General features: G+C 41.2%; 1 protein-coding gene, 1 long non-coding RNA gene and 1 pseudogene across 4 annotated transcripts in view; 1 reads left to right on the top strand and 2 right to left on the bottom strand.

Annotated features, from left to right (window-relative positions):
• The window catches only part of LOC114906269, a 199,980-nt gene that overhangs the window by 143,182 nt on the left and 34,840 nt on the right, over window positions 1-21,958 (top strand). The gene's annotated exons all lie outside the window — the stretch shown is intronic.
• The window catches only part of OTC (ornithine carbamoyltransferase), a 57,069-nt gene that overhangs the window by 22,100 nt on the left and 13,011 nt on the right, over window positions 1-21,958 (bottom strand). For all 3 annotated transcript variants that reach the window (XM_029240954.1, XM_029240956.1, XM_029240957.1), the window contains exon 4: window positions 15,683-15,770. In XM_029240954.1, the coding sequence (XP_029096787.1) occupies window positions 15,683-15,770 (88 nt within the window). The remainder of the gene's footprint in view (window positions 1-15,682; window positions 15,771-21,958) is intronic.
• LOC114906267 lies at window positions 10,258-11,265 on the bottom strand (annotated as a pseudogene).

The following is a 21,958-nucleotide window of genomic DNA, read 5'->3' as shown; positions in this document are numbered from 1 at the left end:
CCTCCATACTGTTCTCCACAGTGGCTGTACCAATTTACATTCCCACCAACGGTGCAGGAGGGTTCCCTTCTCTCCACATCCTCTCCAGCATTTATTGTTTGTGGATTTTTTGATGATGGCCATTCTGACTGGTGTGAGGTGATATCTCTTTGTAGTTTTGATTTGCATTTCTCTAATAATTAGTGATCACATCAATATTTTTAAAGCTCCCCAGGTTATCCCAATCTGAAGACAAGGCTGAGAACTATTATCCTAGAAAATAGAGTGAGGAGGTGGGAGGAGAGTGGGATACTCTGCTGCTGGGTGGAGCAATAGATCAGTGTAGAGGAGGAAAGTCTTAGTAGTTGCTGAAATCTCATACTATAGGAAAAGTGAGGGATAACAACACGATATGTTGTACTGGAAAGAACAAGATTTCATACACTTATAAAAGAAGCACAGTTGACCCGTGAACAATGTGGATTTGAACTGCACAGGTCTACCTAAACGTGGATATATTTCAATAGTAAATACTACAGTACCACATGGTCCATGGTTGGTTGAATCCATGGATGCTGAGGAACTGCAGTTACGGAGGGTGGACTGTAAGTTATATGTGGATTAACCCCTGTGTTGTTCAAGGGTCAACTGTATTTTCCTTTCAGCTCAGTCACTACCAAGAGCAGTCCTGTGGCAGCAGCAGTAGCTATAATCTTCTCTCCCCTCAACACTTGTAAGCATCCCTAGTGCCCAAATTTTGGTCTTAATATTGTTCTATACCTAAAAAAGTAACCAGAAACTATTAGAGGATAGTTAATTCCATGTCCTTGGGCAGGATAAAATCAGTATAGGTCTGTAACACCCTGTTGTTGCTAGGAAGCAAAAATGATTTTAAAAATAGTAGAGGCAGTGCTAAAAGGAAAAAGAACTAGCTTAACCATTTGTCAGGTTGTGATCATTTATAGTAAAAATCATTAAGTAAAACATGTTGTGCTTATAAAAGGCCATGACGCTCATAAGAAAAGAGTTAATATAAAGAAAATGTACAAAAATTTAATTGTAATATCAAAGAAATATGAATATTACCATGTACATTTAAATTTATTTACTTAAGTAGGAAAGTGCTTATATATAACTGTATAGATACAGATAGATATTTCGTGGGATTTTGTTAAGTGTATTTCTGTTCATAAAGTATAGATAATGTGCCATTTTTAATGTGTGTAAGCCACAAATAATTAACACAACTTAGATACCAAATAGTCCTAGAAATAGTAGAAACTATAACATGAATGGACAGGCCCCATCAGCATTTGTGGTCTTATGTAAAGTGAAGTAGAAGAGGAATCCTGCAGCTAACTAGCACCCGTTGCCACACACAATTTCCAATCAGATGATACGACCATTTATTCTAAAACAATAAGTTAACTGTCCTGAAGAAGAAATCTAAATTTTCAAACTCACGTTCCTGTCGCTCTAGTAGTGAAACCTCTTGGTGACCCAACTAATTATAAAACAATGCCAATCAGAAAGGCATATATTTCAAAATATGGAAACCAGGCCAGGTTAATATATCATAAAAATATTACAATGGGTCATGTACTGCCAGAGATTGAAAACAAATAAAAATTGAAGGATACCCCATCTTTTAACTTCTTTAATAAATCAAAATCCATATGAAAAACAGAAACAAGGATCCTATGGTAGACAGAATAATGCCCCTCCCCCAAGGATGTTCATGTCCTAATATCGAAAACCTGTGTATTTCCTTACGTGGCAAAGGAAATTTTGCAGATGTGATTACATTAAGGATCTTGAGATGGGGAGATTATCCTGAGCTGGGTCCAATCTAAGAGAGAGGATCCTTATAAGAGAGCCGCAGGAGGGGAGATTCCCTGGTGGTCTAGTGGTTAGGGCTCCGTGCTTCCACTGAAGGTGGCACAGGTTCAATCCTTGGTCAGGGAACTAAGATCTCACAAGCTGTACGGTGCGGCCAAAAAAAAAACACAAAGGAGCGAGCGAGGCAGGTCAGAAGTGAGAGAAGATGCTGGCTATGTTGCTGGCTTTGAAGATGGAGGAAGGGAACCATGTGCCAAAGGATGTAGGCAGCCTCTGGAGGCTGGAAAGGCCAAGGAGTCTTTAATACTGGAGCCTCCAGAAGGGGCACAGCTCTATGGGCTCATTTTAGACCTCTGACTTGCAGAAGTGTAAGATAATAAATTTGTGTTGTTTTTAAGTCACTAAATTTATGGTAATTTGTTAAAGCAGCAATAGGAAACCAATATCAGATCCCATGATTAAAAGTGAAAATTAGGTTATAAAAATATATTCAAGCTAGTGGATGGCAGCTTGAATTTAATTCACCTTGAACTTAGCAAGCAGTTCCCAAACACAACCAAAATTAAGTGGTCAGCAATCCACTAAACCTACATTCCTAGCCTCTTGAGATGATTTTTCTTCTTTCCAGTCTGGTAAAATTACACACACACATTTAAATTCCAGGACCATGTAAGGATAAGAATAAAAGTAGGGGTAAGAATGTAAACAAAATTAAATCTATGATATTAATAGCACTGTGCTCAGTTTTATTGTTAAAATATTAATCAGCTCTCTAATCAGTGTGGTGTTTTAGGTATATATTTTCCTTTTTAAAATATTTAGAGCATTCAAGAAAATCTGAAATGCTAGGCTTGTGATTAAGTGTTTTAAAGCATTTGATTAAATTGCAATCAATGTTTAAATGGTTGACGAGACTTGTTTTGTTCATTTAATATGTATGTGATTTAGTGGTTGTATAAGTAGCGTGTGAATGTTTAAGGCAATCATTCTGAAACTTAAACACGCATCAGAATCACCAGGAGGGCTTATTAGAACACAGCCAGTTGCGTTTCTGATTCAGCCAGTTGTGTTTCTGATTCAGTAAGTCTGGGTTGGGGCCCAGAAGGATTTGCATTTCTAACAAGCTGTCGGGTACTGCTTATGCTGCTGATTTGGGGACCACACTTTGAGAACCACTGAGAAATGTTTGCTCTTTTTTTTTATGTTTGCTCTTTTATGTTTATAGAAATACTAAATTCATAAGATTAAGATACTGGACTGTAAACAAAGTACAACGAGTAGGGAGTATTTCTATAGCACAAAAAGCCTCTTGGACATTAAAGCATCTATGAGCAAAGGGGAGTATGACAAAGCTTGATAGAAAATGTCACTTCAGTCATTCAGCCACAGAAGCTGCAGGTGAAATGAATCGATATGGGGGAAGGAACAACTCCTAAGCTGTTTTCACATTGGAATCACTTGGGGAAACAAAGATATTAAAGACCTTTAAATAGACAATATTATTTTGTCAATAATGTTGCTTTCTGCTTTATGTTTATAAGTCATAGAGAAATCACCATTCTTATTTTTCTTCTTCCAGTCTACTAAAGATCTTAAAAAACAATGACTTTTCACTAGAAACAATGACAGACCTGTAACTCCGGCTGGATTTACAGGCCCATTAACAGTAATCTGGGCTTTCTATAGTTCTCCAGCAATTTGACACCCCCGCTTTAAACATTGTAAGAGCTGTGTTATATGTGTTACAAATGAAAGGTTGACAAGTTAAAAATACTCTCTGGCTCTGTAATGACTTTTCATTTTGGTCTCTTTTCATTTCCATTGAATATATAGAGTTCTGTTTGCCTTCCGGTGGATTTCTGCAGCTTTGCAGATAATCTTAGGCATCTGTCAACAATGGTAGCAAAACAGCTTTTGCAAAATCCAAAGTACCCAAATTTAAAGTTTCTCACACATATCAATTTGCTCTGGATGTTTCATTACCAATATGAGGATTTAAAAAAAAATAGTTAACAAGTTAAAATATTTATTCAACTTGATTTCGCCTAAGTGTTTAAAATGTCATCTATTTTTCCCCCATCATGTCTTTTCCTACTGTTTAGAAAAAGGAGAAGCATGACGTAGGACTTTAAATGGAAAGATAGTTCAAGAGATAAAATGTTAACATTGATTATTTCTGGATGATGGCAGTATTGGTGGTTCTAGCTATTTTTTAAATCTCTTTTAGTATTTTCTACCAAAAGGAATATGAATGTAATAACCAGAAAAAAACCATATCATTCAAAAAAGGAAATTTCTCCCAAACATGATTTGGAAAGTAATTGAAAATGAAATAGGGCTTCTTAGAGTAATGGCTAATTCTTGGCCTTAATGAAGAAATGTGTAAGATGAGCCCGGAACATCTTGCCATGTCAAAAAGCAATGGAGTTATTAAAGACTAATAAAGTTATGTCAAAATGACCCAGTAGCCGACTTGAAGACAGATCACATTGGCCAAATGGGACAATTTGAGCACCAATAAGAGTAATAACTGCAATTAATTGAAACCTTCAAATATATTAAAATGCATGAGTTTATGAAGATACTACAAAACAGGACATTGAGAAGAGTCATAGCAAGATCAATTTTAACTCAGTATAAAAGAGAACTTTCAGTCAGTTTCAGTGAACTCTGGTCAGAAAAGCCAGACTGTATAAAACTGGAACAAGAACTGCAATGAACATACAATGGAATATTACTCAGGCATAAAAAGAAACAAAATTGAGTTATTTGTAGTGAGGTGGATGGACCTAGAGACTGTCATACAGAGTGAAGTAAGTCAGAAAGAGAAAAACAAATACCATATGCTAACACATATATATGGAATCTAAAAAAAATATATGGTTCTGAAGAACCTAGGGGCAGGACGGGAATAAAAACACAGACGTTTTAGAGAACGGACTTGAGGACACGGGGAAGGGGAAGGGGAAGCTGGAACGAAGTGAGAGAGCGGCATGGACATATATACACTACCAAAAGTTAAATGGATAGCTAGTGGGAAGCAGCCACATAGCACAGGGAGATCAGCTTGGTGCTTTGTGTCCACCTAGAAGGGTGGGATAGGGAGGGTGGGAGGGAGATGCAAGAGGAAGAAGATATGGAGATATATGTTTATGTATAGCTCATTCACTTTGTTATACAGCAGAAACTAACATACCATTGTAAAGCAATTATACTGTAATAAAGATGTTAAAAAAATGGAACAAGATAGCTCTGTATATAAAGAGCACCCTGATACTGGATATTTTCATGCAGGCTCAAGAATGATTTTGAAGGAATGGTGTGGAAGAGGCATGAAAAGGATGGTTGATCTAAATAGCTCATAAAGATCTTTCAAACCTCAAGTTTCTATTATTCTTTAATATTTTTTCCCTTTGGTATGAAATCACAACTTGTTTAGGAATTAACTAAAACACCCAGAAAGCCAAAAGAAAACAAAGCAAAACATAACAATAAATACCATAAACAAAGTCTCCCATGGCTCCAGGAACGTCTGGTGCAGAGTCTGTGGTTGGGTAAACAGATACTAAAAACAAAGAAACAAACAAAACCCAAAACCCAAAACCCCAATAGTGTGCTGGGCCAGATCTTAAGAGCAAACATGGATATTGATGAGATGGGCAATCACAAAACAATCCTGATAATCTTAGAAAGAGTTGAGTAGTTCCTAAAATATTGGAATATGGTAGATGTGTTGCAAAAGCCAAAAGCAAACAGAAGTTGTATTCTCATAGGGTCCTCCCATTCATTCTTCCTTTTGTCCCCATCCTGCCTTGAGTCACTGTGTGTCCCCTAAATTCCAGTTGGTTATCAATGACATCTCCAACCAGTTGAATAGCTAATTGGCAAACAGTGGGAGGAATTTCTGGTTGTGCACAACGGCACCATTGAGAACTCTGTAATCATTTAAAAATGGGCATTTCCTATTTTTACTTTTTATGGAAGCAGGCCAAGGTCCTAGAGAAGACATGGACTTTATCCCCAATGTAAATTGGCCAAGGAATAAACTTGCTGACTGAGTCTCCCTCTGGGAGGGAGAATATTCCAGTGCTCTGATATCTCTACACAGGTTATAATTTTAGTTATATCAATATAAGAATGATGAGGAAACAAGATAATACCTTCAGCACACCTAGGTGGGCTCCTCTCAAATGGGCTAAGGCTGGAAGAAGCCCAGGGATGTTGAATGAAATTGCCATATGCAATTTATTTAGGAAGGCAGAAGCCTTTTGACTTATATGTTAGTTCCTAGTTTTGAAGACCTCAGAGATAAATGGGTAGGGCATAATGGCATTCAGAATGACCTCCTCAAAATGTGCCATAGGAATCTCAGTGTTGGGTCAGCATAAGCTGACTAGGAGATCACAAAGATGGCCAGAATTGAATCAGAGCTTGTCCTGAGATTGAGTTAGGCCATACCTTGATTCAACCAACAGTACTTGAATTTCTTCTGTGGGCCTGTCCTTTAAAAGCACTATCTGATTTATCCTCATATAAACTCATTGAGATACGTATTTGTATCTCCGTTTTACAACTGAGAAACCTAAGTTTCAGAAGCAACTGGTCCAAACCACAGGGCCAATGTGGTATGAGCTGTGACTTGAACTGAAGCCCAACCCTGCTTCAAAGCCCCTACTCTCTACGCTGTGGCAAACTGCCTCTGAACTATGGCTATATCATATTTCATGTTGTGAACAACTAGCTTTTGTTACCACTTACCCAAGGACCTACAACTGCCATGCTGCTAGTTTCTTGGTGGCCTCTGTAAAGATTCTTGGAGATATCGTATTTCCTATTAGATACAAATTTATTAGTACCTAATCAGGTACGTATTTCCCATTAGGTGCCAATATTTTACAACATTTTACCAAGAAACCTAAGTAAGATTACCTTTTTTGGTCTTAATATCATTGGTATAAATATCTTAAGAACAGTATTCCAGCTTTTCAAAACATTCCTTTCAATATAACAATAGTTCACTCCTAGTCTTTTTTTTTTCCCACTGCTACTCTTAAGAAATATGTCTCCTGGGCCTGCGCGTCCGGAACCTGTGCTCCGCAGCGGGAGAGGCCACGGCAGTGAGAGGCCCGCGTATCGCAAAAAAAAAAAAAAAGAAATATGTCTCATCCAAAAATCCCTTTATAAATTCCATTATTTGAGCTATCAGAATGACAATGATTTGAAACCCTGCCATGTTGCTGCAGGGGCATGTGGATATGTGCTTGTGTAGTGGGTTGAATGGTGTCCCACAAATTCTTATCTACCAGGAAACTCAGGATGAGGCCTTGTTTGGAAGTAGGGTCTTTGAAGATGTAATCAGTTAAGATGAGGTCATACTGGAGTAGGGTGGGCCCCTAATCCAATGACTGTTGTTCTTCTTAGAAGAGGAGAGGATACACAGAGATATACAGAGAAGGTAAAGGTGGAAGCAGAGATTGGAGTGATGTAGCTAGAGACCAAGGAATGCCAAAGATTGCTGAGAGCCACCAGAAGCTAGGAAGGAACAAGGAAGGATTCTTTCCTAGAGCCTTCAGGGAGAGCATGGCCTTGCTGACACGTGGATTTGGGGCTTCTAGCCTCCAGAACTTTGAGAGTATAGATCTGTGTTGTTTTTAAGCTACCAAGTTTGTGGTAATATGTATGGCAGCCCTAGGAAACTAACAGTGGCTTATGCTGATTTTCCTTTCTACTGGTTTTACACTGGCAGAAAACTTCAGCGATCAGTACCATAAGTGAGTTACATCTATAGGGGACCTAATTAGAGTAGAACAGTGTTAACATTATTTGGTTTTATATGGTGCCTTTCATACACATGGTTCCTGAAGCTGTTTTACTGAGTACTGTATTAAAGTGAAAACGACTGTGAAGGTATTATGCACCTTTCAAGAGTGGACTCAGAGCATTAGGCATGAACAGCTGTCATTATGGAAGAAACAGAAAGCCTTGAAACTGGAGTGAAAATGTCCCACTACTGTTGCTAAGTTTCATCCTTTTTTTTTTTTAATGGTAATACTTTTTTTTTACATCTTTATTGGAGTATAATTGCTTTACAATGGTGTGTTAGTTTCTGCTTTATAACAAAGTGAATCAGCTATACATATACATATATCCCCATATCCCCTCCCTCTTGAGTCTCCCTCCCACCCTCCCTATCCCACCCCTCTAGGTGGTCACAAAGCACGAGCTGATCTCCCTGTATGATGCGGCTGCTTCCCACTAGCTATCTATTTTACATTTGGTAGTGTATATATGTCCATGCCACTCTCTCACTTCATCCCAGCTTACCCTTCCCCCTCCCCATATCCTCAAGTCCATTCTCTAGTAGGTCTGCGTCTTTATTCCCGTCTTGCCCCTAGGTTCTTCATCACATTTTTTTTTTAGATTCTGTATATATGTGTTAGCATACATCCGTTTTTAAACTTCCAAAGAATAAGTGATCTGAGTCATGCTAAACTGTCACTTCTGGTGTCACATCTAAAAAGACAAGCCCAGAGTGAGGAAAAAAATAGAATATCCAACTCTTAACCCCAGTAGAGCACCAGAGAATTGACAAAATCTGAAAACACCCTCAAATCTGAAGTAAATTTAACTGAATATATATGTGTCTTTTGTGTCTTCTGATATGTTAGGGGGTGGACAAGAGTCTCCGAGAGAGACTTTTCTAAAGAGGGAAGTGAGCAATGGTTCATTTTCTCCAATGGGAGCCTGGCCCTACAGGGATCCACAGTGAACTGAGGAAACAATTCAAATCTTAGGGCTGTCTTCCCATGAGTGTAGGATACACTCCCTTACTAGTTACATTATATCTAGCAAAATCCAGAAGAGAGATGATAGCCCAGTTGTGCAAAAAAAGAGCTAACATAGCAGTCCTGAGATGGCTATCTTCAAAAGGCCTGCTTACAAGGTTGGCCCTTAGCTGGCATTTGGACTTTGGGAGGGTCTCCACCGCTCCTAGAAATAATAAGGATGGCTCACTACCTAAACTGTTTTTATAAACACTACGGATTATGCTGAACACCTGCTTTCCTTCTGCGAGCCTAGAATTTGGCTTCACGCTAGGCAGAGGGTGCCTATGTGAGCAGCTCCCAGTAAAAATCTTATGCACTAAAAAATATATACATATATATATATATATATATTATGCACTGAGTCTCTAATGGGCTTTCTGGAAGACAACATTTCACACATGTTGCCACAACTGATTGCTGGAGGAATTAAGCATGTCCTGTGTGATCCCACAGGGAGAAGACCCTTGCAAGCTTGTGCCTGGTCTCCCCTGGACTTGGCCCCACGTGCCTTTTCTCTTTGCTCGTTTTGCTTTGTATCCTTTTTTTATAATGAATCTTAGCCATGACCATATGCTGAGTCCTGTGAATCCTCCTAATGAATCATTGAGCCCGGGGGTGGTCTTGGGGGCCCTGACATACCAACTCCTCCACAATATCAGTCGACAGCTCCATCTCAATGCTCCCCTTCACTCCCCACCAGTACCCTCAGATTACATGATACTCAACTGAGACTTAGCTAAGGAGAATTCCCCTACTATATTTTGAAGAGTGAACAGGTTTTATTATTGTAATCAAGTAAGAAAAGCGAAATACCTTTTATTTTGAATGTGTGTTTAGGTCTTTTACTCCTTGATCTGGTTTTTCCTTCCTTTGGTGGCCAAGACAGGACCAACTTGTAAGAGTACATTTTTTTTAAACTTTCAAGTTTAAAGTATGTTTCTTTGCAGATGTAAAAACAGTGCCGGCTGTCCTTCTGCTCCTGAGTGCATCAAGTTTGCTCTTGCCTTAAGCTTTTTTTTCTTTTTTAAAATAAATTTATTTATTTTTTATTTTTGGCTGCGTTGGGTCTTCGTTGATGTGTGCGGGCTTTCTCTAGTTGCGGCGAGCGGGGGCTACTCTTCGTTGCGGTACATTGGCCTCTCACTGCAGTGGCTTCTCTTGTTGCGGAGCACGGGCTCTAGGCACACGGGCTTCAGTAGTTGTGGCACATGGGCTCAGTAGTTGTGGCTCATGGGCTCTAGAGCGCAGGCTCAGTAGTTGTGGCACACGGGCTTAGTTGCTTCGCGGCATGTGGGATCTTCCTGGACCAGGGCTCGAACCCGTGTCCCCTGCATTGGCAGGCGGATTCTTAACCACTGCACTACCGGGGAAGCCCACCTTAAGCTTTTGTACCAGCAGCTCTTTTTGTCTGAGGTGCCTTTCCCACAGCTTGGCATCCCTGGCTCTGTCTTTTCAGTGAGCTCTCCACTTCACTGTCACCTCCTCAGAGAGGCCTTCCCTGACCACCCAATCTAAAGGCGCCCCCAACTCCACCCACAGATCACCCTGCTTTGACTTCATCATAGCACTTATTTCAACCTCCTATTGTATTCATGCTTTATATTTTGTTTAGTCAAAGTCTCCTCCCTCTAGAGTGTAATTTCCACTTGAAAAAGTGTTTTGTTTGATTTGATCATCGTTTTATTCTCAGTGCTAAAATCCTGGAAGAAGAGCTAGGCATTCAGTAAATATTTTTGAATAAATGAATAAGTCATTAGACTAAATAAGTGACATTTTGGAAACTGCATTTAACAGGTTTCAGGAGAATGGCCCAATTTTCTTTCTTTCTTTTTTTTTCTTTTCCTGTTGCCGCATTCAGTGTGTTCCCCATCCGGTTCTTTTTTCACCAATGGGTAGTGACTTTTTAAAAATTATTTATTTATTTATTTATTTTGGCAATGCCACGCAGCATGTGAGATCTTAGTTCTCCAACCACGGATCGAACCCATGCCCCCTGCATTGGAAGCATGGCATCTTAACCACTGGACCACCAGGGAAGCCCTGGGTAGTCACTTTTTTTTTTCCACCAGGCCCCCAAAGCAGTGAGACAGGCAGACAGAGAAGCAACGCCATCAATCAGTGTCAAGTGTGCGCTTTTCTCTTGATTCAAAAGGGCCAGCACTGGGCTTCCCTGGTGGCGCAGTGGTTGAGAGTCCACCTGCCGATGCAGGGGACGCGGGTTCGGGCCCCGGTCCAGGAAGATCCCACATGCCACGGGGTGGCTAGGCCCGTGAGCCATGGCTGCTGAGCCTGCGTGTCCGGAGCCTGTGCTCCGCAACGGGAGAGGCCACAGCGGGGAGAGGCCCGCGTACCGCAACAAAACAAAACAAAACAACAAAAAGGCCAGCACTACCATTTAAACATCATCCAATCTTTTTGCATCTTACAGAGTTTAAGGTCTACAGAAAGCAAGGGGGCAATTGCTATGGATTGTACCGTACATATCGGCAGAGTAGATGTCATTAAGATTCACCTCCTTGCTTCTCCTGTTCAATTACTTCTGTGCAAGGCAGTGGATTTCTCTTGTCTTCTTCAGTTTAGATTGACTGAATTTCTGAATCTCAGCCATATCTTGTCTGTCAGAGATTTTGGCAGATTAAGCAGGAATGGGATGCACAAAAGAAAGTCATGTTTCCACAATAGCTACTCTAACCCCTTTTCTGCCATCCCCATCTACCATTCCAGCCTCCTCTGATATTGTACTAACCTTATTTACTTTGGACCCTAACGATTTCCTCCTGTCCCTCCCTAACTGCACCTGTCCTCAAGGTTCAGCCTTCTGGAATTCTCACACAGTGAGACTCTGCAGCTCATTTTCTACCACTGAGTTTATACTTCTATTTCTCCAGCTGTCAACTTTACCCAAATTCTTTATCTCCAGTGGCTCGTGGACATTTGTACGTGGAGGTTCGACGTTTAATGCAATATGTCCGATACCTAGTATCTCACCTTCTTCCCGAAGCAGAAACTCCTTTCATTTTCCTGCTTCTGCTAATATATACATATATATTTTAAGAATAACAAATCTGAAACCAGTTTGCCTGCACTATCAGTGTACCCTTCACACATTCAGTTAGCATGAAACCATATACGTATCTTACTAGCTGACCCTTCTTTGCTAACACACTAGCATAGATTGACAGCACAACAGCCAGGATTACTACACAACCTCCCAATTCGGGGTCTCTCAAAGTGTGGTCCAGCCCCGCTTGCAGCAGAATCACTTGGGGAGCTTGTTAAAATATAGATTCCCAGACACCAACTGAACCCTAACCTACAAAATTAGAATTCCTGAGTGTGGGGCGTAGAATTTTGCATTTTAACAGGTTCCCCAACATAATTCTCAAACTAGCTTTAGAACCCTTGGAATTCTCTCTCTACCTCCTATCTCTACCCAGATCCAAATTACTCTGCATCTGTCTACACATAGTTTACACTGGGACACACCTCTGTTTAAGGACTATGACTTTAATACGTTTGCTTACATTTGAGAGTATAAAGTGGGCCTTCGACATCGGAACGCCCTCATTTTATAGAAAAGGAAACTAAGATCCAGAGAAATTTTCACCCATGGAGGTCACAGAGTAGGTAAGTGGCAAAGCTTGGACTAGATCTCAAGTCTTTTGATTTCCAAGCCACGCAGAAAAGAGTTAACATAGCAGTCCTGTCCGCTGTCCTTTGAAAGGCCTGAGTGTAAGATTGGCCCTTGGATGGCGTCTGGGAGCTTCAGTCTGGGGAGGGTTTCCACCATTCCCAGGACTGATAAGAGTAACTCCCTGTGCCTAAAATGTTTTTTTTTGTAAACAATATGGTTTAGAATGAACACCTGCTTTCCTTCTGGGAGTCTGGAATTTGGGTACATGTCAAACAGAACATGCTATGTGACCATTCCCCAATAAAAACCCTGGGTACTGAGTCTCTAAGGAGCATCCCTGATGGATAACATTTTACACATGTTGTCACAACTCCTTACTAAGGGAGTTAAGCGCATCCTGAGTGACTCCACTGGGAGAGGACTCCTGGGAGCTTGTACCTGGTTTCCTTCAGATTTCTCCTCACGTGCCTTTTCCCTTTGTTGATTGTGCTTTGTATACTTTCACTGTAATAAATCATAGCCACACGTCTGACTATATGCTGAGTCCTGTGAACCCTCCTAGTGAATCATCAAACATGGGGGTGGTCTTGGGGACCTTGCAGCGCACAAGCCAATGTTTTCCATAACTCATTTCACTGCCACTCTCATTGACTGTATAAAAGAGACAGTAGGAGTAAACCAAAACAGCATGGCCTTAAAAAACCAGCATGATTTAAATGCTGACTTAGCTGCTAAGCTCCATTACTTCTCTGAGTCATGGTTTCATCATCTATAAAATAACTGGGCCGATAATACTTACTTTGTAAGTTTTCTTTTTTTTTTTTTTTTTTTTTTGGCTGCGCTGCATGGCTTGTGGGATCTTAGTTCCCCTACCAGGGGTTGAGCCTGTGCCCCCTGCAGTGGAAGCGCAGAATCTTAACCTCTGGACCCCCAGGGAAGTCCCTGTAAGGTTTTTACAAAGATTTAGCGATAATAGTACAAGAGGTCCATAGTATACACCCTTTAAGAAGGAGCTATGATTATTTTCCTTCGAGTCTTTTGGATAAGATGGAATGACCAGAAGGAATTCTATGGATCCAATTTTGTGTATCCATGTAGCAATGGAATTAATTGTATGGACTAAAAAGTCCCAATCACGGCTTCCCTGGTGGCGCAGTGGTTGAGAGTCCGCCTGCCGATGCAGGGGACACGGGTTCGTGCCCCGGTCCAGGAAGATCCCGCATGCCGCGGAGTGGCTGGGCCCATGAGCCATGGCCACTGAGCCTGCGCGTCCGGAGCCTGTGCTCCGCAATGGGAGAGGCCACAACAGTGAGGGGCCCGCGTACCGCAAAAAAAAAAAAAAAAGTCCCAATCATATTGGGACTTGTGAGCAGATTATTCTTCCTAGGGTCTGTGTAGAGCTCCTCTAACTAAGGACTTGCAGTGCGAATTGTGTGGAGAGCAAGCACGGAAAAAATATGTTTTTACTCATCCTCGGCTTTCAACCCATGCTTGGCTATTCATCTCTTGCTTTTGGGGTCCTGCCTACTCCACTGATTTCTGGGCCCTGACCTCTTTCTTGCTGCCAGTGCGCACTCCTTAGCTCTTTGTTGGATGTTCATCTGTTCCTCCAGCTGCACCTTCCAACCACGAGTTCACACATGACTCATTCACCATCATTCACTTGGTCCTATATAGAGGATCCCCACTGAGACTTCTTTCCTGATTGTGGCCCCGGCTTCAACCCCTAACCAGCTTGTAATATTTGCTCTTGAATAAAGTATATTTCACTTTTGTGGAGACAGTTATTAGGCAAATATAATTCCAGTCAGTGGCAGCATATTTGGAAGAAAAACTCATTTATGTTTATTTATTCTTTTTGTCCCTTGTATCCAGAAGATGAACACAACACTTCTTAATACTAACATTGTCCCATCTGAAATACTGTAACTAAAAGGTTTAAAGATGAGTTATTTCAAATCTCTTCAGCAATTCAAATGAGGTGGATTTTTAGTATATACTAGGGTAGCTGCCATAAAAAGCAGCCAGTGTCTGCAAGGAGTTGCTTTATGGCACATCGTTTTCAGAAAATAATCATTAGTCTTAGATATCAAGGGCGAAATATTTAAACAAAGACATTTGCTCTGTATTTCTCAATCAGACATGATACAATAGTGAGGGCACTGCATGGGGAGTCAGGGGGCCTATGTTTCAGTCTCTAACTATAGTTAAGTGGTTAAGAGCCTTTTCCCACCTCCACTTTCATCTAGGTAGGGCTGAGCTAATAGTACTTGCCAATAGAATGTGAGTGGAAGTGATTGTGCCACTTTCCTGCTAATGTGGCTTTAAAGCAAGCATCCTGTCTCCATGCTATCTTCCCCTAGCTCCTGGCTGGATGCTGACACCCAGGATAACCTTGGAGGCCACATGTTGAAGATGATAGAGCCATTCTCATCCAGAGTTCCTGAATGGCCACACAAATAATCAGTCCTTCCGTCTTATCAATCAGGAACCTTTGCACTATGTTAAGCCATTGACATTTTGAGATTTTTGTGTTATAGAAGCTAGTATGTCCCTAATTAAGTTGTTTCACTTCTTTATGCCAATATGTTTGGGTTGTTATAAGGATTAAATGAGTTAGAACAATGCCTGACACAGAATAAATGTTCAATAAATGTTAGCTATTAATATCGCTACCTGCTCTGATGCTAGCAGGTTATGGGTCATTGAACATGTCAGTTTCCCTGGACCTCCATTTCTTCAACTGTAAAGCATAAGAGTCATGCTTGGACTTCCCTGGTGGCTCAGTGGTTAAGAATCCGCCTGCCAATGCAGGGGACACGGGTTCGAGCCCTGGTCCGGGAAGATCCCACATGCCCGGAGCAACTAAGCCTGTGCGCCACAACTACTGAGCCTGCGCCCTAGAGCCCGCGAGCCACAACTACTGAGCCTGCATGCCACAACTACTGAAGCCCGCGTGCCTAGAGCCCGTGCTCCGCAGCAAGAGAAGCCACCGCAGTTAGAAGCCCGCACACCGTAATGAAGAGTAGCCCCCGCTCACCGCAACTAGAGAAAGCCTGCGTGCAGCAATGAAGACCCAACACAGCCATAAATAAATAATTAATTGATTAATTAATTAATTTTTTAAAATGTCATGTTTGATGACCATATTTCCCAAAGTTTGAAATTTTATAATCAGAAACCTCTTCAAATTGCTAAGAAAAAATATTATCTTAACCCATGGAAAGTGGCCAGAGGATGAGGGAGAGGCATTCAGAACATCAGATAAAGAGGGAAAGAAGGAAAACAGAGAACAGTCCAGAGGATGCCGAGAGGGAAAACCACTATTTAAAGAGAAGCATATTTTCTTTTTGACATTTATCCATCAATTCTGAAATAAGCTTCAAAGAGAAGATTTACAAACCGTGCTGTGTCCATGAGACTTTCATTCACACCCAAATGAATATCTTGTGTGGTAAGAAAACAAGGGTGTCCTCCCAGAAGTGCAAAGCCTACAGTAAACGAGAGAGAAAAAAGACATTTTGAAAAAAAGAAAGTAGCCAACAAAATTGTGAGCAATCAGCACCATCTCAATTGAAAAGTCAAAATCTTTCAATCTCACCAGCCTCTCTGATAGGGAATTCCCAGGGAAAGCATGATGAGGAACGGAGAGAAGCTGATGAAATTTTCTGTACCAGCGCTTAACTCTCCTTCAGATGTGTGCCCATTTCTCCACCCTCTTGTTCAGATCTTGGCAATATGGGGCATGTTCTCATGTGGAGACTATACCTCATTTTTATTCTTTAAAATATATAATGATGTCCACCAGGAAAATGGGAAAATAAACTGTAGTATGGGATATCATGGATTACAATGGAATACTATTCAGTAATAAAAAGGAACGCACTACTATACATACAGCATGGATGAATCTGACAAACATTATGCTGAATGAAAGAAGCTAGACACAAAAGAGTACATAATGTATAATTCCATTTATCTGAAGTTCTAGAATGGGCAAAACTAACATAGAGTGGCTGAAATTAAAACACTAGTTGCTTCTGGAGAGGCTGATTGGCTGGGAAGGAGCATTGGTGAACTTTCTGGGGTTACAGGAATACTTTATACCTTGATAGTTTGTACGTTACAAACCCGTATACGTGAGTATATGTATTCCTCAACACTTATTGAACTGTACACTTAAGATCTGTGCATCTTCCAGTATATAGATTATAGGTTAATTTTTTAAAATAAATTTATTTTGTTTATTTATTTTTGGCTGCATTGGGTCTTTGTTGCTGCACGCGGGCTTTCTCTAGTTGTGGTGAGCGGGGGCTTCTCATTGCAGTGGCTTCTCTTGTTGTGGAGCACAGGCTCTAGTTGCATGGGCTTCAGTACTTATAGCACGTGGGCTCAGTAGTTGTGACTCGTGGGCTCTAGAGCGCAGGCTCAGTAGTTGTGGCACACGGGCTTAGCTGCTCCATGGCATGTGGGATCTTCCTGGACCAGTGCTTGAACCCGTGTCCCCTGCATTGGCAGGCAGATTCTTAACCACTGCACCACCAGGAAAGCCCAAGCCCTTAATTTTTTAAAAATTGAAAATAAAGTGAGTATTGAAATGGCAATTTCAGGTCACTAAAAGTCAGCAAGATCAGAAGGTCATTCAACTGCTGTATTGATCCTCCAACCAAGACAGGGCTAAGCACCACTCACATATTGCCCTCACCACTTTTCAGCCCTCCATGGGATGTGAGATTATTGCAGACATCTGAGCAGATGAGGAAGGCTCCTTCCCCACCCTCATAACACATTCCATTGGTCTGGGGAGGGTGACACAGAGAGGGGCCTGCCCCAAGCCATAGCTAAGCTCTGTGGTAACAAGGAGAGCCCTTTTACCACATACCCTGAGGCAAAATTATGGGAAATGGTGACATCCAATCAGAACTTTACTTTCTCATTTGAGACAGGTTCAATAGGCAGGCTTTCTTAGATATACAATGTAAAGGCAAATAAGTATAATTACAAGATAGAGACTTGTCTGAGGAATTTTGCAAACATTACTTTTTTCCTCCTTATTGTAATATACCTACTTTGTCTTTTGGAAAATATGCAACAGTCACAATTTTCTAATCCTACTTGTTTCCCATGAGAAAGGAGGAAATCATTAATCTCATGGTGAGTTGGGGGACAAAGAGTTTTAGACTCATGAAGGGGAATTTGACCCAAAGTCTCATGAAACAGCCCACTGAAACCCTAATGCAATTTGAATGTGGATAGGTGATATTAACAAATCATTTTTATTAGGTATGATAATGATATTGTAGCTGTACAGAAAATATTCTTATTTATTTGAAATATGCATACTGATATATTTTCAGGTAAAATTTCATTGTAGCTTTAATTTACTTTAAAGTATTTCACTAACTGGGACTTCTCTGGCAGTCCAGTGATTAAGACTCCATGCTTCCACTGCAGGGGGCACGGGTTCGATCCCTGGTTGGGGAACTAAGATCCCGCATGCCATGCTGCGTGGCCAAAAAAAAAAAAAATTTCACTAAGAAAAATGAACAGATAAATCAAAGAAGGCAACATATTAACAGTTGATTGATGTAAGGGGTATTGGGGTGCTCATTATGCTTATCTTTCTACTTTCTGTTCATTTGAAAACTTTCCTAAGTAAAACAACAACAAAAAATCCACGACAAAACAATTCTCATTTCTGTTACTACATTTAAAAAATAATTATATTCTACCTATTTCATACTTAAAAGTATTCTCTTATAAATGCCCCGACCAAATGGTATTTTAGCTACAGGTCACTATGTTCTGACTCTAGCAATGACTAGTCACAGAGCACTACCAGGTGATGGCACTTCAGAAACTTTCTTCCATTGAATCCTTCACTCTGACAAAGAGCATATTAGATATTATTATAAGAATTTTATAGACAGGAGTTTTGAGAGTCAAAGAGTCTAAAAACTTGTTCAAGATTGTTTTTAAGAACCTAGAGCTTTCTCCTAGGAGAGCCAGCCCCTAAGCCAACTTACATTGGGATCTACAGAGACAGGACAACATAGTGGAACTGGATTCAGTCTTCATCTGAAAATCAGGCAGTTTGCCTAGAGCCCTAAGATCCCTTGCAGATCTGATGTGCTACATCCCAGGTAGAATGAGAGAACATGAAACACACAAATGGTCCTACTTGCTATGGGCCTTGTAATAAAGAATCTGACTCAATTTATGATGTTTGATTGCTACCCACCATCACTCTCCCTTCTCCTCCCGCCCTGTGCACGGGCATCTTCACCCCAGCCTCACCCCACAACCACAATAAAAGCACAAGCCATATAATTTTCCTGCTCTCTAACGCCACTTTGGGACCAATTTTGGAGCTAGCCCTACTCTCCCCAGAAAGCCACATTATGTGAATAGTAAACCTTTTCATACCCTCTTGGTGCAAGTATGTTATCCTCACTGTCAACAATCAAACCAAATTTTGGTGGGAGGCACATCTTGTCTCTGTGGAGTGACCACAACAGGTCCTAGCCTCATGGCATGGTTCTAAAATTTATTCATTCATTCTAAAAGTACGTGCCTGGTGCTGTTCTAGGCACTGTGAAAAGCATTGTAAACAGCAAGGTACAAGTCCCTGCCTACCTGGAACTTTCATTCTAATGGGGGAGAGATAGATAATAAACTGAATGAGTAAATTAAATATCTTGTATGTTAGATGTTGACAAGTGCTACATGAAAAATAGAGCAGGGAGGGAGGATAGGCAATGTAAGGAATAGGAGTTATAATTTTAACGTGGTCAAGGAAGCCGCATTGAAACATACAAGACAGTGGGAAGAGCATGTCTTGAGGGCCTGAGGAAGGGTCATGACTGGTGGATTCACGGCACAACAACAAAGTTAGTGTGGAAGGTATAGAGTGTGTGAGGAGGAGAGTAATAGTTGGTGAGGCTGCAGAAGGAAGGTGGGGAGGAAGCAACAGCTTTGACTTTTGTCTGAGTAAGACGGGAAGCCATGAGAGGGTTGGAACAGAGGATGACATGATTGGACATATGTTTTAATAGAACATCCATAGTGGGGCAAGGGCAGGAGCAGGGAGACCAGTCAGGACACTTGCAAAAATCTGGCTGAGAATCGATAGCTTGGACCAGCATAGTAACCACTGAAGCAATGAGAAAATGGTTGGATTCTTGATATATTTTGAAAGTAGAGCCAGCACTCAGTTGATAACCTTACTTCCCACCTCAATGAAAAAAATGGTAACAGAGAACTTCCAGATTCCATCACCCCATTTCCATACTTGTCAGCATCTGTACCCATATGTTCTGCTTCCCTTCCTGTTCAGCATAGATGAACTTTCCATACCCCATGTATGAACTAGAAGCCATGCCCCCTCACCTACTCAAGAATGTTGCTCTACCAACTCTTCCCTTTCTCTCTTACATTACCTGCATCGTGAATAGGCTATTCTAATTTTTTCACTCATTAATTTTAAAAATGCAAACTTTCTCTTGTCCTTATTTCCCTTGCCAGGTATCCATTTAATTCTTTGCTCTCTTCGCAGCCAAACTCTTGTTTTTTCTTTCTCTCTCCAGTTCCTCATCTCATTTCCTTCAAATCTATTCCCATAAGTCTTTGGCCCCCAAACATGGCACCAAAACTCCCCTCACCAAGGTTACCAATGACTTTCACATTGCTACATCTAGTGGCCATTTCAGTTCTTATTTTTCTTGACCTTGGAGCAATTAACAAAGTTGTTCACCGCCTTGTCCTTGATAAACTTTCTTCGCACACCATCCAGGACACCACACACTCTTGCTTTTATGTCTACCTTGGTAGTTGCTTCTTCTCAATCGCCATTGCTGGTTCTTTCTCTTTTCCTTTACCTCTTAATGTCGATGTTCCCCAGGGCTAGTCCTTGGTCCTCTTCTCTCCATCTACACTTATTTCCTTTATAATTGTATCTGGTCCCATAGCCTTAAATACCATCTTTATGCTGATGACTCCCAAGTATTCTAGGTCAAATTTCACTCCCCTACTCCAAACTAATACCCAGCTGCCTCTTCAACATCTTTGCTTGTGTGTCTAAAAGACATCTCAAACTCAATACTTCCAAAACTGAACTCTTGATTTTCTCCTCCATCCTGCCTGACCTGCTCTATCCTGCTCCATCCTGCCCACAGTTGCTCAGACAGAAACCTTGAAGTCGTCCTTGATGCCTCTCTCTTACCTGATACATCAGGAATCTTGTTGGCTCTCCCTTCGAAACATATCCCGAATCTGACCCTCCTACCCCTTCCTCTGCCACCACCCTGGCCCCAGCCTCTATGTACTATAGCAACCTACTGACAGCCTTCCCTGCTTCTATCTCATCTGCACCCCCAGCCCCGAAGTTTATTTTCAACAGAGCAGTCAGAGAGATCCATTTAAAATGCAAGTTAGGTCACATTCCTCCTCTGTTCAAAACCCTCCAAAGATTTCCCTATTGTACTCAGAGTAAAAGGCAAAGTCCAAATAATGGAGTACATGTTTCTCCCTCACTTCCAGGCAGTCTTCTCCTTGCCGAGAGCGCTTATCACCTTCCAACATGATATATCATCCACTTAAAATGTATTATGTCTATTGTTTTTCGTCTGTGTACCAACTAGAATGTCAGCTTCATGAAGGCAGGGAGTTACCTCTCTTTTTTTCACTGATATATCAATCTCAGGAACCTAGAATAAACACTGGTACATAGTAAGTATTCAACAAATACTTACTGAACAAATGCAGGAAGGATTTTGACTCTGGAGAGAGGACCCATTCTTTTCACTTGCAAACATCTCCTAATTTTGTTAATGGAATTTTCTATTACGTGTGAAGTGAGCTAATGCGATTTAGTGACGATTATAATCACTCTTGAGCCCTTAATCTATTTCTAAACAGGGAAAGTCACCTAAACAAAAATGAATACTGCACATTCATCAAGAAAGCATTTACGGTGCACCTACGATGTGCCTGGCACAGGGATGAATGCCATTGAGGGTTGGGGACTGTGGAGGAAGATTTCAGAGAAAGTTTAAGGCCTCCTGGCAAGTCTGCTTGAAGTCATACTCTTACTTTGACTAGAAGTCATTTTGCTGTGACAACCCAGGATTTGTTTGTTGCCTTTTCATTTTTCTCTTTGTGCTATAACGAAGATCCCCGTCAAGCCTGGACTTATGAGGTAGGGGTAGGAAGAGAGGTTACAGAAAGTGTTAAGAAATAGGAGTGGAAGCTGTGAATGAAGAATGTTGCCTGCCCTGTCGGCACACAAATGATGCTGTGGGCTATTATCAGCCACTACCACCGCCCCGAGGGTGAGTCCTGAGGGAACTCCGAATGGAGACAAAAGGGCTGCCCACTGCCAAGCCCTCAGTCACTACAGCCACCCCAGCAGTGCACCCTGAGGGGACTCAGGATGGGAAAGAATGGGATACTGGCCCTAGATAATTAAGGTGCATATCAAAGGAATGATTTCCATGAGCCCAGATTCTTGCTTCTTCCCATACATAAAAAAGATGTCTGGTTTTCTTTCATTAACGGTAATTTTTTGATGTTCCGACTACCTGGATTTTGTTGCAAACACTCCTGTGTATCCTGGTTTCTCCCTCACCTCTTCAGAACAGTCCCTCAGAGCTACCTGAGAGGCTGCCTTCCAGGCTTAAGT

This window comes from Monodon monoceros, unplaced genomic scaffold (assembly GCF_005190385.1).
Source record: "Monodon monoceros isolate NGI ecotype Baffin Bay Population unplaced genomic scaffold, NGI_Narwhal_1 Super_Scaffold_22, whole genome shotgun sequence".
In the NCBI taxonomy this organism is placed as follows: Eukaryota; Metazoa; Chordata; class Mammalia; order Artiodactyla; family Monodontidae; genus Monodon; species Monodon monoceros.
This window is presented reverse-complemented; position numbering and strand designations above follow the sequence as displayed.